The sequence below is a fragment of the Delphinus delphis genome, chromosome 5 (genome assembly GCF_949987515.2).
Source record: "Delphinus delphis chromosome 5, mDelDel1.2, whole genome shotgun sequence".
In the NCBI taxonomy this organism is placed as follows: domain Eukaryota; kingdom Metazoa; phylum Chordata; class Mammalia; order Artiodactyla; family Delphinidae; genus Delphinus; species Delphinus delphis.
This window is the reverse complement of record NC_082687.1, coordinates 86,336,254-86,353,366: the sequence shown is the minus strand read 5'-3', so window position 1 is coordinate 86,353,366 and position 17,113 is coordinate 86,336,254. Positions and strand designations below refer to the sequence as shown.

Genomic DNA, 17,113 nt, shown 5'->3' with positions numbered 1-17,113 from the left:
AGAACTCTGAATTTAATTATTTGGAAATAACTTATTGTTTTGTCTCCAGCACTGTTTCACCAAAGTAAGCAGAATTACTTTCTTCCCCATTGACACAGCTGGGGCCTGAAGAAAAAAGAAAAAAGTTAAAGCAGGAAAGCGCTTCTGGATCTGGGAAATAAGTCAATTCAAGAGAACAAAGAAATATAACTGGGAATTATTGAATAGACAATTAGAAAAGGCAAAAAAAAAAAAAAAGGTTATTTCAACTCCAGCTCTACTTTTACAGTAGCGAAATAGTAAAGTTTAAATGTTTTAGTGTTTTAAACCAATGTAGTCACAATGTTCCTAAAAAAAAAAAAACTACTTAAATTTCAGGTTATTCCTGAATGCAACCAAAGTTAAGAGAAGAATTGGTCTTCTTTAAAGTCTAGTTTTCAAAAGTATCATAAATATATTTTTTTTTAATTTTTAAAAATTTTTAATTTTTTTTGCTATACGCGGGCCTCTCACTGTTGTGGCCTCTCTCGTTGCGGAGCACAGGCTCCAGACGCGCAGGCCCAGCAGCCATGGCTCACGGGCCCAGCCGCTCCACAGCATGTGGGATCTTCCCGGACCGGGGCACGAACCTGTGTCCCCTGCATCGGCAGGCGGACTCTCAACTACTGCGCCACCAGGGAAGCCCATAAGTATCATAAATATTTTTGTAGTAGTTTATTATTAGTTTTTTTGCTAAATAAACATCATAAATCTGTACTAGAAATTTCCAATATTATGAACTTAGGATCTTACATCTTTTCAACCTGCTACTAAATGAATGTTGAACAACAAGTAAACGTTTTATGGATTCTGAGGCTTTATAATCACTGAGGTCTCTCATCTTTTAGTTACTGGTATCTTGAGAAACTCCAAGGTACAGCTGTCCTTTCCTAGAGAGACAGTATTCCATAGAAAGTGTGGAGCTTGACTTCTTAGATTCAATTATTTGTGTAACACTTAGTATATTTTTTTTCTCCTTGCGCAAGTACCTTAATCTTTGTCTTTAACTTTCCCCATCTGTAAAATGTAGGTAGTAATAGTACCCACCTTAGAGGATTGTGTTGAGGATTAAATGAGTTAATCAATATATAGAGCTTAGAACATTACTTGACAGCTAATAAGGGCCTGATATTTGCTATTATCATTGTTAGTGTTAAAAGATTACCATACTTTCTTGAAGAAAACCATAAAATACAAAAGTAATGAAGAAGTTAGCAATTATTAGAACTTTCTGCCTGCATAATTGAAAAAGAAAGATTATTAATACAGTTTTTTTAATTGAAAGCAATTTCAAATTTAGTGAAAAGTTGCAGGACCAGAACAAAGAACTCATATACACTTTGTCCAGAGACCCTCATTCCAATTTTGCCTTTTATCCTCATAATGACCTTTATAGCCAAAGGATCCAAGAGTGTTCATTATACCCAGTTGTCCTGAATTTGTAGTCTTTTTTAATCTGGAACAATTCCATAGTATTTCCTTGCCTTGCATGTCTTTGGCCAGTAATTGTCAAAAGTGTCATTTTGTAGATTGTATCTAAATTAGGATTTGTTTGATGTTTTCATGTGATTAGATCCCTGTTAGGCATTTTGGGCTGGGCTGTCACAGAAATGATTCTTTTCATTAAATCCTTTTGAGTGGCACATGGTGTCAGTTTGTCTTATGTAGTGTTACCTTTGATCACTTGATTAAGATAGTGTCTACTCCGTTTCTGTAACTGTAAAGTTACTTTTTCCCCCTTTGTAATTAATACCTTTTGTGTGTGTGTGTGTGTGTGTGTGTGGAGACTTTGTAACATCACATTCCTCATAGCACTTTCACCCACTAGTTTCAGCATCTGTGAATGCTTCTTGCCTGAATTATTTATTACTCTGATGGTTGCCAAATTGTAATTTTTCAAATTCCATCATTCCTTCTATTTATTAGTTGCATTTTACTCTAAGGAAGAAATTTAAACAGCGTATTGTCAACATCTTGGCCTGTGAAAATGGTGGGAGATAACAGACATGTCTTGAAAATAGAAATTGGGGAAATAGTGAATCTCAAAATCTTATGACTGTTCTGAAGATTGATCTTCTGCATTTATTCATTTATATCAGCATGGACTCCTGGATTTGTTGCTCTCATTATTTTAATGCTTAAATTGTCCCAACTATGGCTAGTGGGAAGCCTTTCAGGCTGGCTTTTCTATTCTTTCACATGTATTTCTCTATCATTTTTTGAGCTTTCCTTGTATTCTGGCACAAAAAGATGTTCCAGGCTTATTTTGTTATTTCTGAGCCCTGCCCCTGGAAACAACCATTTCTCCAAGGAGTTCTGGTTACTTTTAGTTGAGGTGGTATTTAGAAACCAAGATTTGCACACTAGGTGTTCTCATTGCTACTGAGGTATTATTCCCAGGCCTTCTCAGTGGACAGAGTTAAGAAACACACACACACACATCTCTATTTACTTCTCTCTCTATATTAAAAGTCACGAGTTCTCACTGATACCTGATACCAGTTCACATTGATACCAGTCTAACACTACTGGATTAATTCTAGCTGGTTAATTGTAGTTAACTTCTTTCCCTATTTGTATCTCATTTCACCGACTATGAAACACCTAGCTCTGTTATCTTCAATATATTTTCTAATTTGCTGAGTCCCCCTGTACATATTCAGTCTCTTGACACCTTTGGGCTGCTCCCTCACTCAGAAGCCTGCCTTGTAGGGACCTAGTGTTCCCATTGTCCTCATTATGCAGACTCTGCCCACCACTACCTATCTTCCCATCCTCACATGGAACCCAGCTACTGCTAGGCAATTTGAGAATTAAAAAAGACTTTGGAGAGAAGTCGAGTGAGCACTATACAGTGACATTGTATTAAGGAATTCTTCTTTATGAATTTATTTTTATCACTGAAGCACATTATTCACATTTTTCCTTCATCACATAACTCTAGCTATTGACAAAGGTCCCCTGTGAATGGGAAGGCTATTTAGTATTTTAATGTTTCAATCATTGTGTCAGTAGTACTCAGAAAACAAGTGAACTTTTCCTAAATTGTTTTGGCATTAATAGTAATGAGTTAAACCACTACTCTATATAGTAGTTGAAACCTAAGTTGGAAAATGCTATATACCGAGTAAATGCAGCTAATAGCATTTGTGAACTGTTAGAATTTTAAATGCTACATGTACTAGAAAAAGTCATATCAAAGTTCCTAGGTAATATTATCTTGAAAATGCTTTTACCGTTGGAATTGGTGAATTTTTCTATTCTAGGAGAAATAAGGATTAACACATTTAGCATGTGATGTCTCTTCTTACCTGGAGATGTGTGACAAGAAGCTGTGAAAGCTCCACTTTTAGCTGGCCTTTGATTTAATACCCTTTAGAAATAAGGTATTTATTAACTGGGCTTTGTGTTCATTTTTGTTGAACTTCCTCTTAAAGTCAATACATTTTCTTACATTGAGCTTTACGTTAGTCTTGGTAATAATTTCTTGACTCTGATGTTTTACGTTTATTTTATTTAGTGCCCAGGAGTAATTACTGTGCACTCAGTAAATATTTGTTGAATATAAGAATCCCAGGTCACCTGTGCAGATAGTCTTTTGAAGAAACTCCCAAATTCCAAGAGAAAAAAAAATGAGCATTTTTGAAATTTTAATAGAAAATTAATGCAGACATTTGTAAATATAATAATTATAATTATAGAATTGTTGTTCAACATATTCTTTGAAAAGTAGCATCCTTTCTTTTTTATGAAGCTTAGCCGGACTTTTGAAAAAGTTGGTTGCTTTATCTAGAAATGCCACTCTTTTTAAAAGTGGATGCAAAGGTGACATTTTCCTGGCAGCTTGGTTAATAAATCATTTTGTAATTCATTCACTCATCTAGCAAGTATTAATTGAGTTCCTAAGAAACATCTGCCATTCCACATTTGTTTAGTGCCTGCTGTATTTTTGGCATTGTATATAACATGTTGGGAATATACAGATGAATAAGAGATATTGTCTGCCCTTAACTTATTTTCATTTGATGTGAACTACTCTTTGTAGTCTCAGTTCAGTGTTTTAAAAAAAAAGAAGGTTGAGGGCTGAGTGTAAAGTGGAAGATGCATAACCAGAGATTCAGCCACTCAGTCCCTAATGTCTTCGATGACATTGTAATGAGATGTTTAGGAAAACTTAATTAAACATTTAATTCCCTTATAGCTGTTGAGTCCACTGATTTTGTGGACGTACTTTTAAAGAAAGCAAATGCCTTGAATTTACTTATTTATTATAAGTAACAATATTTATTATATTATAATAATTGACATTTATGGAACAGTTTTACCATTCCTAAGAGTTATTTCCACATACATTTTGTTCGTTAATCTTCAGAACAGTCATACAACTTTGAGACTCAATGTTTCTCCAGTTTCTATTTTTTAGATATGTCTTTGTTATCTTTCATCATCTTCACGAAACTAGGTGTTGATGGTATACTCCATTTAAATGATAAGAGTGCAATTTACAACAGGAAAAATATTAAAGCCTTCCCTTAGTGTCCATTATACCACTGTTGGAGAGAGAACACCTGGTAATTTTTGAGTTCTAAACATTCAGACATTTACCAATATTTATATAGAGTGTCTAAAAATTACATGTAATTCTTGCATGGTAAAAGGTAAGGAGCTCATGAGAGAAAGTGTGTACTTATTTCTCTTTGATACACCTACTAATATCTGCTAATATCTAGACTTCCCAAGTTCAGGGTGTGACTTTTAGGTGTCCAAATATAGCATGGTGCAGGAATTTAGTCCTGTTAACAGAGACATGCCCCACTGACCACTGTGCAGATGAGGCGCTCACGTGCTGGTTCTGTTCTAAAGATAAGCCTCTCTTGACTATGCTGAGCAGCTGATCATCTGAAGTCTCACTCAGAACGGATACCAAAAGTCTATAAACCGCCTGAGTTGAGATTAAGTGTGGAAAGCTTTAAACATTTTCATTTTTTATATTTTAAGAAGTTATTTTTTTTAATGTTTATATTACATTTAGTTAAAATTGCTTTTCATCAAAGTCCTGCTATGTTGAACCTTTGGTTAGTTGCAGTTTCCCCAGATAAATTGTCTGTCGCTGTAAGAACTTCTGAGGCTTTTGTAACTTAAAATTCTTAGTTGAAATTGAATTTAGAGAAGCTGTGAATACTGGTCTGCACCTATATTTTAGAAATTATAACGTCACATAAACATGCCAGTAATTCAAATATTTTTCAAACAGCAAATAATTTTTAGCTTGTGTATCAGAGTAGCTTCAAAATATAGAACTTGTTTTACTAACCATTTCATATGGCCAACTTTAAGTATAGTTACTTTTGTTAACAATGTTTCTTCTTTCTCCTTCCTGACCCCCTTACCACACCTTTTGTTACTTATAAAGAAGTTTTCATACTTCAATAGAAAGTAGTAAGTGTGTAGTAACTGTACTGTATGTAGCTATATGGTACTGTATTAGAATATCACAAGTTGATTTCTTTGAAATACATTAGTTTCCCAAAAGAAACTGTTAAAGCAATGTTAGTTGCTTTCCTAACATTAAGAACATTACAGGGCTTCCCTGGTGGCACAGTGGTTGGGAGTCCGCCTGCCGATGCAGGGGACGCGGGTTCGTGCCCCAGTCCGGGGGGATCCCACATGCCGTGGAGCGGCTGGGCCTGTGAGCCATGGCCGCTGGGCCTGTGCTCCGTGGTGGGGGCTGGGGGCACAGCAGGGAGACGCCCGCGTACCGCAAAAAAAAAAAAGAACATGACAAATGTTTTTATCATAAATTTAGAAGATAGCAGTTTTTAAAAAGTAGTAGGAGATATTAAGAAATGAAATGCAGAGTAAATGTAAATGGTGTGTCTGTTATATGCAAGGTGTGACACAGCTGATGGTGGCTTTGAAATTTTCTCAGTATGCAGAGGAGGGGAGGAGGAAGTGCATAATGGTTAAGAGTTGGGGCTTTGAAGTCGATGTAGCTTTGAATCCTATCTCCACTGCTTACTTGGTGTGTGAATTTAGACAAGTTACTCATACTCTCTGAGACTCAGCTTCCTGATCTGTAAACCAAGATTATAATATTACTCCTAAAACCTAGTTCATAGGGTTGTTGAAAGGATTTCATGAGATAATTCATGTAAAGCATTTAGCACAGTTCCTGGAACTTGCCAAGTGCTCACAAAATGTTAGGTACTGTTTTATTAACATGTCTGTACATGCACACTAATGCTTTATAATTAGAAATTCGTTTTCTCCCTCACAGTATTTAGGTGATTTCACAAATCATCTTTGAAGGCTTTTAGGACAGCATGTACTTAATATTAAATACAACAGATGAAAACTCACATCGTGGTACTTCACTAAGCTGTTTTGTATTTTTAGGCCTGTAACTTAATACAAGTATATGACTAAGTGCACTGGGTGCATTGGTTTTATAAGATTGCCTTCTGCAGATGAAATGAGCAAGTAAATACATATATTTAAATCTTCTGAAGTTTCTCTTTTACACTGTTCATGTCTGTCACATTTGTTTAAGGCAGAGATGGACTGGAAACACACAAATTCTCATCTCATCCAGCTGTCAAACACATGGCAATAAAACTAGCACCTTAACCTCCATTGTAAGTCTCTGTGATCCTCTTTTGGAGTCAGGGTTCTCTCTTTGAAATGGGATATCATGAAAACAGTATTGTTTGTCTTTCATTCCACTATGGGATAGCAAGTAGACACAAAAAACAAAACAGGTTCTTTAAGGAAGAAAAAAGTTATATTCAGCTAATACTTAAATGGCAACTTTATGCTGGGCTGCTGGAAGCTTACAGTATGGTAGGAACATAAGATGTAATTAAGCAAACTGTTACAAAATAAGGCAGCACATATGATATGCCATTTGGTAGAAATAGTAAGTACTATAGAAATACAGGGGAGGGAGAGATCACTTTCAGTTGGAGTGTTTCTTCTACTTATAACCTAGTTTGTACAACTGAGCATGTACCTATGCATGACTCATGAGTCTCTTTTAGAAGGCTGCTTTTGCTGGGTGGCCACAGGAAAGCTTGATTCTTTACCTCTCTGTTGCTGGGTATTTCTAGCCCTTACTATCTCTCTTTTTTTTTTTTTTTTTTTTGCGGTACGTGGGCCTCTCAGTGTTGTGGCCTCTCCCGTTGCGGAACACAGGCTCCAGATGCGCAGGCTCAGCGGCCATGGCTCACGGGCCCAGCCGCTCCACGGCATGTGGGATCTTCCCCGACCGGGGCACGAACCTGTGTCCCATGCATCGGCAGGCGGACTCTCAACCACTGCGCCATCAGGGAAGCCCCCTTACTAACTCTTCATTCTCCCCATTACTATAGCTTCTACTGCTGTCTCCTCTGAGGCCCAGTTACTGTTTTTCATCTTTTCAAAGTGTTGGTCCAAACTAATTATATGGAGGTGGCATTGACAATAGCAAGTAGGAAGGGCAAGAAAGAGGAACTGTTTTGGTGTAGAATCAGGATTCTCATTCCCTATTACAGAAAGAGCCCTTTAGATAGCAGCAAAGGGAGCATGGAAAGGAGAGTCCTCATAGTGCCTCTGTTCCTGTGAAAAATCCATAAATGTATTATCCCACACCCCCTCATCTCCTGGAGATTTGGTTCTAGTCACCATCCTGTCCCCACTCTCCCCTGTCCCACACTACTTCTTTGGCTCCAGAGCCCTGCTCCAGCTCTCAATCCCCTGACTCTTTGAAATCTTACCCTTCAGGCTATTAGAGCCCCCTTTTCAAGTTCTAGGAGTCAGTCCCATGATGAAGAACTGGTGTAGCTCCATTGGGCTATTGTGTTACTACTCCAGGCCTTCAGTAGGCCATGATGCTTACTTAATGCCTTTAGTGGAATCCTGAATCCATTAACGCAATTACCCACAGCAGATTGCTCATATGTAATGTTTAACTCTTGAATTACTATTAGTACTATACGTCTGGAAGCTTTTTTTCTATGAGAAAATGTGTTTTGAATTTTAATGTTAAATAGTGAGCTCTTCTTTTAAATCAGGAGCCACCTATATTGGCAGTGAACTTGGAGTCAGAAGATTTGAGTTCAGATGCTAGCTGTGTAACTACATTGTAATTACATGGCCTCTCTTGGCTAAGGTTATCTCTATAGACTGTAGAGGTAACAGCTGTCTCTCAGATGTGGTTTGGAGGTGTTAGAATGTATGTGAAAGTGTGTAGTAAAATGTAAAATCCTGTATCAAAGGAATGTGGCATTATGGTGTTAATAATCACTGTGTTAAGGTAAAAGAACAAGTTCCTGCCCACACAAGCACGGACAATTACATTAGAGTATGTGATAAATCCTTTGGCAGATATAGGTACATGTGATCAGGGGCGCAAGGAAGAGCAACTATAATCTGGAAATGGATAGATGGGGAAAGCTTCGTGGGGGAGTGACTTCCTGATCTGAAGGCTAAGGAAGAGCAAGCCTGGCAAAGAAGGAAGAAGGGAAAGCCATTCCAGGTTGAAGGAGTGGCATGGGGGAACATGGCAGATTTAGAAAGCTTCATATATGGTTTCAAGTATGGAGCATAAACCGTCTACTTGTAGTGCCTAATTTGATTATGAGGACCACTTACCTAACTCTAAAGAGGTAATGTTATTGTACAGTGGTAGACAATTCTAGAAATGGACTTGGTCTGAAACCTGGTTTGACCATTTAGTAATCTGTTTTATCTAATTAGAAACTTCACCTTCATGAACTTATAGGTTCAGTATGATGATGAAAATACCTACTTCAAAACGGTTGTTGCAATGGTGGTTTGAAATAAGTTTTGCTGGTTTGAAATAAGTTTTGCAAATCTCCTGGTGTTTAATAAACATGTAGTAAATGTTAGGAACGGTTTTGTTGCTGTCCTAAAAGTTCTTAAAGTTACTTTTTCCCTCTCAGTATTCTATAATCTACTGTTCTAGGTTAACAGTTTAGCAATATTTTAAACGTTATCTCTTGTTCATTATAACGAAATCATAAAAACAGAATTTGAATGAATTTTAAAGATGGTCTAGCTCAATTTCATTATTTTGTGTGTGTGTTGAGAAACTGAGTCACAGTTAAATAATCTGGCTATGATATCACAATGAGTTAGTGACACAGCTGGGACTAGGGTCAGGTCTGTTTGAATTCCAGAGTTCTTTCTATTGGTCTTGGAATAAGTTGCCAAAAATCACTCAAAGACACCAACCTATGGCACTGGCCACAATTCCTAGCAGAAACAATATAAGTTAACAATGTAGAAACTGACATTTCTGTAGCTTTAGATAGATTTAAAAAGTCTGTATTTTTAAAGGAGTATCATATCCTTCTCTGCCTGCCCTCTGGTGGGAATGGTATTTAGCAACAGCACACGTGAAAGAGCAGTGGGAGGCAGATAATAAGGAGCTGGATGATTCTGTTTTTTAAATTTACTTTTTTTAATTGAAGTATAGTTGATTTATGGATGATTCTTAAATGAATAATTCCTTTGCCATCAAAAATTTATCATACAGATTCTTATTTCTGTTTGAATCTCCTTTCTAAAATATGAAAATAGATTTTCATAATACTTCTCAATTAAACACGCTCTACTTTGTTTACTCAAGAGGATCCAATAGATAATTTGTTTAGTGCCTTTTGTGTACCAAGTGCTAGGGCTAGAATGGTGAGCAAGAAACTTATGCTTTAGTGGTATAAACAGATGTTGAAACAATAATCATACAAATAAATAATTATAATTAGTTAAATGCTGTGCCTAAAAGTACAGAGTGATATATGATCATATAGTAATGTTTGAGGAGGCTCCCCTGAGGAATTAAAGTTTTAACTGAGATATGAAGGCTTCATAAAGTAAGTAGGCAAAGATGAGTCAGAAGGATAGAGAAAAGGAAAGAAGAAACAGCAAAGGCTCTGAGGAAGGACATAGTATTATCTGTCCTAAGAATTGAAAGACAATTTACTGTAATTGGAGCATAGAAAGCTAATATAAAATACAGCTCCTGCTCATGAGAAGTGAAGGTATTTCCTAGGCATCACCGAAGAAACCAAATAGCACAAGAAGAAGAAATAAACCTCCCCCCCACCAAAATAAAATGTGTGCTCTGTGTTAGAATTTTGGAATTTTACAGATTCATTGAAAAGAAAATTACTTTAGAACCACTGTAATATTCTATTTATTAGATGGAGTAATACTAGGATTTGTGTACTTTAAACATGTATTATTTTTCATTTGATTTTTCTTATTTTCTATCTTGGTTCATTGGGAATTGATGTACTGGAGTGTTTAGATCAGGGACTTTTGCTTTTGATCAGCTGAACAGCCATAGAAGTGACAGAGAGAATCTTATCCTGTTTTCTTGGCTGAGGTTTTTGTGTGGGTGTGTGAGGTGCAGCTGCACCGTCGGTTTCTTGGCAGTCAAGGCAAGGCAATTCTCACTGCAGTTCATCTTGGATGGGAAGAAACTTAAGATAAAAAGGCTACTTTGCATGTATTAAATTCAGTGGAAAGCACCCAGGGCCTGAACCTTTGGCTGATATTTATTCTAAGTTATTTGGCTAAATGGATACAGCAGCCTCAGGCACATGCCCAAGCTTATGGCAGGAACACATGAAAGAGAGATCATTAAAAAAATAGTCAAAGCTTTGTCTCAGTATAAAATTATCAAATACCATATGTAATTTAAAAATTAATTTCTGTTAATTTTTTGTTTATGATTTAGTTAATTAAGCTTTTCCTCTAAAGAACACTTAATGAAAAAGGCAGATTGCTAACACCCAAGCTTTGCTTGCAAAAGTTAATTCATAATCAGAAAGATCTTATCTCAGATTTATTACAGATGGATTCCCATCTCTGCTTTTATTGCTCATTTGTTTTCTTCACTCTCCTTTGGCCTATTCTGTGATCTATAAGCATTTTGTTTCTCCACACCCTCAGATGAAATGCACGCGAATATGGAGCTCTTTTTTTAAGCACATTTGCATCCTTTCCTTTGGATAAACTTATCATTGTTCTTCCTACTCTTCAAGTATCAACGGAAATGTCTGAGTTGCTTCCAGTGTTTAACTGCTTGCTTATATCTCTACTATTATTTAATATTATTGCTCTTAGAGTAGTGTAGAATCAGGTCCTGAGGTCAGTTGGCCTCGGTTCAGATCCAGTTCAGCTACTGCTATCTTGGTCCCCTTAACTTCTCAATTTCTTATCTCTAAAATGGAGATAATCATGTTAGTGCCTCATAAGTTTTTTTTTTTTTTAAGGTTTAAAGGGAAAAATGCATATAAAGGGCTTAACTCAAAATAAGTGTCTAGGGCTTCCCTGGTGGCACAGTGGTTGAGAATCTGCCTGCTAATGCAGGGGACACAGGTTCGAGCCCTGGTCTGGGAGGATCCCACATGCCATGGAGCAACTAGGCCCGTGAGCCACAACTACTGAGCCGGCGCGTCTGGAGCCTGTGGTCCGCAACAAGAGAGGCCGCAATAGTGAGAGGCCCGTGCACCGCGACCAAGAGTGGCCCCCGCTTGCCACAACTAGAGAAAGCCCTCGCACAGAAACGAAGACCCAACACAGCAAAAATAAATAAATCAATTAATAAACTCCTACCCCCAACATCTTCTTTAAAAAAAAAAAAAGTGTCTAGGAGAAGAGACATTAGCTATTCTTTTCTTCATGATTTAGAACCAATCTCCTAGAATCCATTAACAGCTATCTTCAACTCTTCTGGGTGATTTCATTTAGTCTAAAGACCATCTGTATGCTCATGACTTCTAATTTATATCTCTGTTCCTTACCTCACTCTTCCCCAAGCTTGAGATTTGTATATCTGACTGCTACGTATATCTGCACTTAAATATCTAATACATACTTCAAACATAACATGTCTAAACATAGAACTTTCGACCTCTATCACCTGCCCCTACTTGCCTCCCCAGTTTGTTCCTCCTCATTCTTTCCTATCTCAGTTAGTGGCAGCACTCTCCATACTTTTTTTGACTTTCCTCTAGCTATCAGACCCCATCCATTTCATCAGAACATCTGAAAGCATTTTCCCCAGAATATGTCCTGAATCTGACTTGTCACCATATCCTCTACTAGCACCTTAGTCCAAGGGAATATAACCCCTTTTGCTTGGACAGTTATGGAAGGAATGGTCTCCTTATTCCTCTCTGTTTTCAGTCTTGTCTCTCACAATTCATTCTCCACATTGGATAGTGATATTTTAAAAACATAAGATTATTTACGTCTCCTTCTTCTTGAAATTAGAAAAATATCCAGAATTTTTGAAAGTATTTTTTGACCTGTCCCCTCTGACTACTTTCTTTCTCTCAAACACAGCTAGTTCATTCCTTATCTTAAGGTTTTTACACCAGCTTTCTCCTGTGTTTGGATTATTTTTTCTCCTAGATCATCACAATGTTGACTCCTTGCTATTTTTAGGTCTTAATTCAGGTAACAGCTCCTCAGAGAGACTTTACCCTGACATCTTTTCTTTCTTAATAGCTGATCACTATCTGAAATTTCCTCCTCTTTTCTTCCTCCTTTTGTTAAGTGCCCCTCCCCACTCCCAAAAGAATTTGTTTTATGAGAGCAAGGACTTTATCCATCTTCTTTATTGCCGTATTCCCAGTGCTTAGAATGGAACCTCATACTCAGGTTTACAGTATTATATGGATGGATGGCTAAATGAAAGAATAAATATATATCTGGTAAGTTTACAACCAGGGAAATAGTGGATTATTTTGTCCTGTTCAAACTTTGCATAGATGCTTGTTTTAGAATTAACCATGCTAATATTTTATCTTTTCCTTTATGTGTCTTCTCTGTTGTAGATTATAAGCCCTTAAGGGTAGGAGGTATGTCTCCATTGTTTTTAGCTTTCCATAGAATGCTACATATTATTGTAGTACTTACTATTGATTGAATTGAATTGAAAATTCAGTCTTAACATCTTTATTTCCTCTGAAGTTATAGTATTGTTATACATATGTGTATGTATATAAATTTATATATATAATTTATATAAATTCTGAAAGCAGATGTGTTTAAAATATTCCTTCTCTTTTCATCTTTTGCAGTTCATAATTGGACCCTTGAGGACACGCTTCAGTGGTTGATAGAATTTGTTGAACTACCCCAATATGAGAAGAATTTTAGAGACAATAACGTCAAAGGAACAACGCTTCCCAGGTGGGTCTTTATTACTCAAATATATTTTTTGTACTTCTGGAGAATAATGTTACTTTTCAAAGCAAAATCTACAAGTTACTTCTGTGGCTAAGTGCTCAAAGAAAATATTATAAATATATCCATTCTTTGATATCTGTACAGTGTGAATTTGCGAGCTTTAACCAATTTTTCTTGCCTAAATAATCTGGCCTTTTAAAAAAATTATTCCTAAGGAAAGTAATTTTGAAAATTAGAAGGTAGGTCAACTACATCTTTTTTAGATAACATCAAAGGGCCAACCTCTGTGGAGCAGCTAAGCCTGCGATCTGCAACTACTGAGCCAGCGTGCTGCAACTACTGAAGCCAACACACCTAGAGCCCGTGTTCTACAACAAGAGAAGCCACCGCGATGAGAAGCCCGTGCACTGCAACGAAGAGTAGCCCCCAGTCACTGCAACTAGAGAAAGCCTGTGCACAGCAACGAAGACCCAATGCAGCCAAAAAAACCAAAAAAAACCCCAAAAACAAAGGGCCAACCTCTGACCCCATTGTAAATGTAACAAAAGCTTATTCATTTGATATGGATCCACCTTTATGAAAAGACCTATTTGAATGGATTAATGTACAGATCCTTAGTCTTAATTGGTATTCTTTTAATAACAACTCTTAATTTTAGTGACCATATGTTAAACCTCAAAAAAATGAAGTTTAATAAATAAATTGTAAGTAATAACAACGATTTTTGAATGTATATTACATAGAGGTACTGTATATTATCTCATATAAGCTTCATGGTTAAAATGAAGTACAGTGTATTATTACCCCATTTTACAGATTGAAAAAACCAAGTCAGAGAGAAGTTAAATATTTTGCCCAAGGTAGCATTTGAACACAGATAGATCTGATACCAAAGTATAGGATGCCAATTTATTCCTTAGATGTCTGGAATTAATTGTCACTACTTTTCTAAATTATGTTTTAAAAATTCCATTAGCTAACCTAATAATCGTTAAAGATTTAAATGTTAAAATTTGCATAATTCCACTGGAACTTGACCCTTACGAGATTCTTATGTTCCATTCCAACCTAGATTGTTTCTTGTATCAAAAAAGTCTCTCATAGTGCTATCTAATTATTATATGCATATCATATTTCTAATCAATTTACTTATACATCCTATTTAAATAAGAGGCGTTTGTTGCTTTGAAGTTTGTATTTTGGATCAAGTTTAAAGTTTTCATATCTTCTTAAATGTATTCTGAAAATCAACATCAGTATTTCTGATTTTACTGTGCACATGACTATAATGATGAAATTATGGAGTTAAGAGTCAAATCAGCAAGTGCATATTGAGTGTCTTTTATGTTCATGGTGCAACTAGATGCTGAAAAGAAGGAAAAAAAATAAAGTTCTTGCTTTTAAATAAGACAAGTTTCTAAGTTAAAACAAAACAGGATAGTAGAGCATTGATGGGATTAGGGTTTTTCAAGTTGTTTGTGTTACCCTGGAACGTATAGAATTTTGCTTATCCTGTCTTTTGGGAAGTTTCTTTATATAACAACAACATGAAATAAAATAGGCTGCTTGATTTTGTTTTTTTGAGCTGCATTGGGTCTTCGTTGCTGCACACGGGCTTTCTCTAGTTGTGACAAGCGGGGGCTACTTTTTGTTGAGGTGTGCGGGCTTCTCATTGTGGTGGCTTCTCTTGTTACGGAGCACAGGCTCTAGGTGCACGGGCTTTAGCAGTTGTGGCTCGTGAGCTCTAGAGTGCAGGCTCAGTAGTTGTGGTGCACAGGCTTAGTTGCTCCGTGGCATGTGGGATCTTCCTGGACCAGGGATAGAACCCATGCCCCCTGCATTAGCAGGCAGATTCTTAACCACTGCGCCACCAGGGAAGTCCCAGGCTGCTTGATGTTTTGACCATAAATGTTATAGCCACTTTTTTCTTTTGTTTAAGTAAAGGTTATCAGAGATTACCTCAAATTCTGGTAGAATTGTTGAGATAACATCACACACTTAATCAAAAGATCAGTTTTTTAAAAATAGTGAACACATTACTACAGAAGAAAAGCTTATAAATTTGGAAGTTCAGCTTTCAGGTCAGCCCACTGGAGGCTGTTTGAATGGAGGGGAAAGGAAAACTGGAATAGCCTTCATCAAGCCCCTTTCATATGGTAATAGAAATTAGATGAGTCCATTTAAAAGCTTAAAACTTTTATATGGTAATAGAAATTAACTTCACAACTTTTAAACTTAAACTTTTTTGTAGGGTAACTGTAGATATAAGAGCTATTTATAAGAATGTTTAAGAAAATGTATTACATATTCCAGATGTACACATACCTACAATAATTCATTATTTTGTTTCCTTTCTGTGGCATTAAAATATATTGTTACATCTGCAGTAGGTAGGTAAAATTATGTTAGTTTTATGTCATGGTTATCTTTAAGCCTTTTATTGTATTTTCTATATTCTGTAATTCTTGTTACCAGAGCTTATATTAAGGCTCTCTTCACCTGACACATGCCTCCTCATTCCTTTCAGACCTGTGTGAACTTTCCTGACATCCTCACCCACTCAGGTAGAATTGCTTCCACCTCTGGGCTGATATAGAACTTTGCATAAAATTCTGTTTTATAGTTTCCTTTTTACTACATCTCATTGTCTGTTTTAAATTTAGTCTACCGATAGTATTGCTATTCATTCATGCATCCATCCATGCATTCATTCATCTGTTATATAAACATTTATCAAGCATCTACTTTTGCCAAGCACTATGCTAGGTTTGGGGATAAAGAGATGAGGCATAGTTTGCCTTCAAGCACTTTGATAAGTGTCATATTGAAGATGTAACAGGAGCATACACAAAAGTTTACCTGCAGAGATGATGAGGGAAGGCATTTTCTATAGGGCAAGTTAGAGTTCTTTACTCTCTAAAGTTTTGTAGAAACCTCATAGGATTTCTGTAACCTGAAATCTTCCTAAATAAAATGTAGTGGTTCAGAGTACAGTCATTGGGATCATACACATTTGGGTTTGAATCCCTGCCTTACTTCTAACTAATTAGTAACCTTGGGCAAGTTACTCAGCCTCGCAGTACCTTAGTTTCCTCATCTATAAAATGGCAATTTTACACATATTATATGTTCTTTGAATTCTAAAAACCCTTGGCACAGTACCCAGCGCGTAGTACATGCTTGTTTTTTTTTTTTTTTTTTTTTTTTTTTTTTGCTGTAATCGGGCCTCTCACTGTTGTGGCCTCTCCCATTGCGGAACACAAGCTCCAGACGCGCAGGCTCAGCGGCCATGGCTCACGGGCCCAGCCGCTCCGCGGCATGTGGGATCTTCCCGGACCAGGCACGAACCCATGTCCCCTGCATCTGCAGGCGGACTCTTAACCACTGCGCCACCAGGGAAGCCCGTACATGCTTGTTTTAATCGTCATTGTTATTAACAATTTTATTATTATTATTACGCTTTGTAACCTAAGATTCTTCTTGGCATCATAGTTGGTTGATAAGAAATCTTAACTACTGGGATACTTGGATTTGAAGTCCAAAACAGAGTGATTTTATTTCCTTATTTCACCTGTGCCTTTCGGCACCCTGCATACTTTCTTCATTGCTAATGAAATGGTTCAATACTTCTTACTGCATCAGTCCCTCAGTTTACTCCCCCAGCCAGCGATGACTTTTTACTTTCCATTTATGACTTCAGTGGACTTTAACATTTAAATAGTTTAAATATTAGAATGTAAAGGTATAGGTGTTTTAAAAGATATTTATAAAGAAAAGCAATATGATCTAAATTCAGGATGATTTTTGAAAGTCTGCTATGTTCAGTAAATTACTTACAATTTTCGTGTTGTTTATGAAATGATAGTAAAATGCCAGAGGTAATTAATGCTTA

At 36.6% G+C, this 17,113-nt stretch overlaps 1 protein-coding gene across 2 annotated transcripts in view; it reads left to right on the top strand.

The window, feature by feature from the left end:
• Window positions 1–17,113, top strand: part of STIM2 (stromal interaction molecule 2) — a 168,243-nt gene that overhangs the window by 120,251 nt on the left and 30,879 nt on the right. For both annotated transcript variants that reach the window (XM_060012728.1, XM_060012729.1), the window contains exon 4: window positions 13,113–13,224. In XM_060012728.1, coding sequence (XP_059868711.1) covers window positions 13,113–13,224 — 112 coding nt within the window. The remainder of the gene's footprint in view (window positions 1–13,112; window positions 13,225–17,113) is intronic.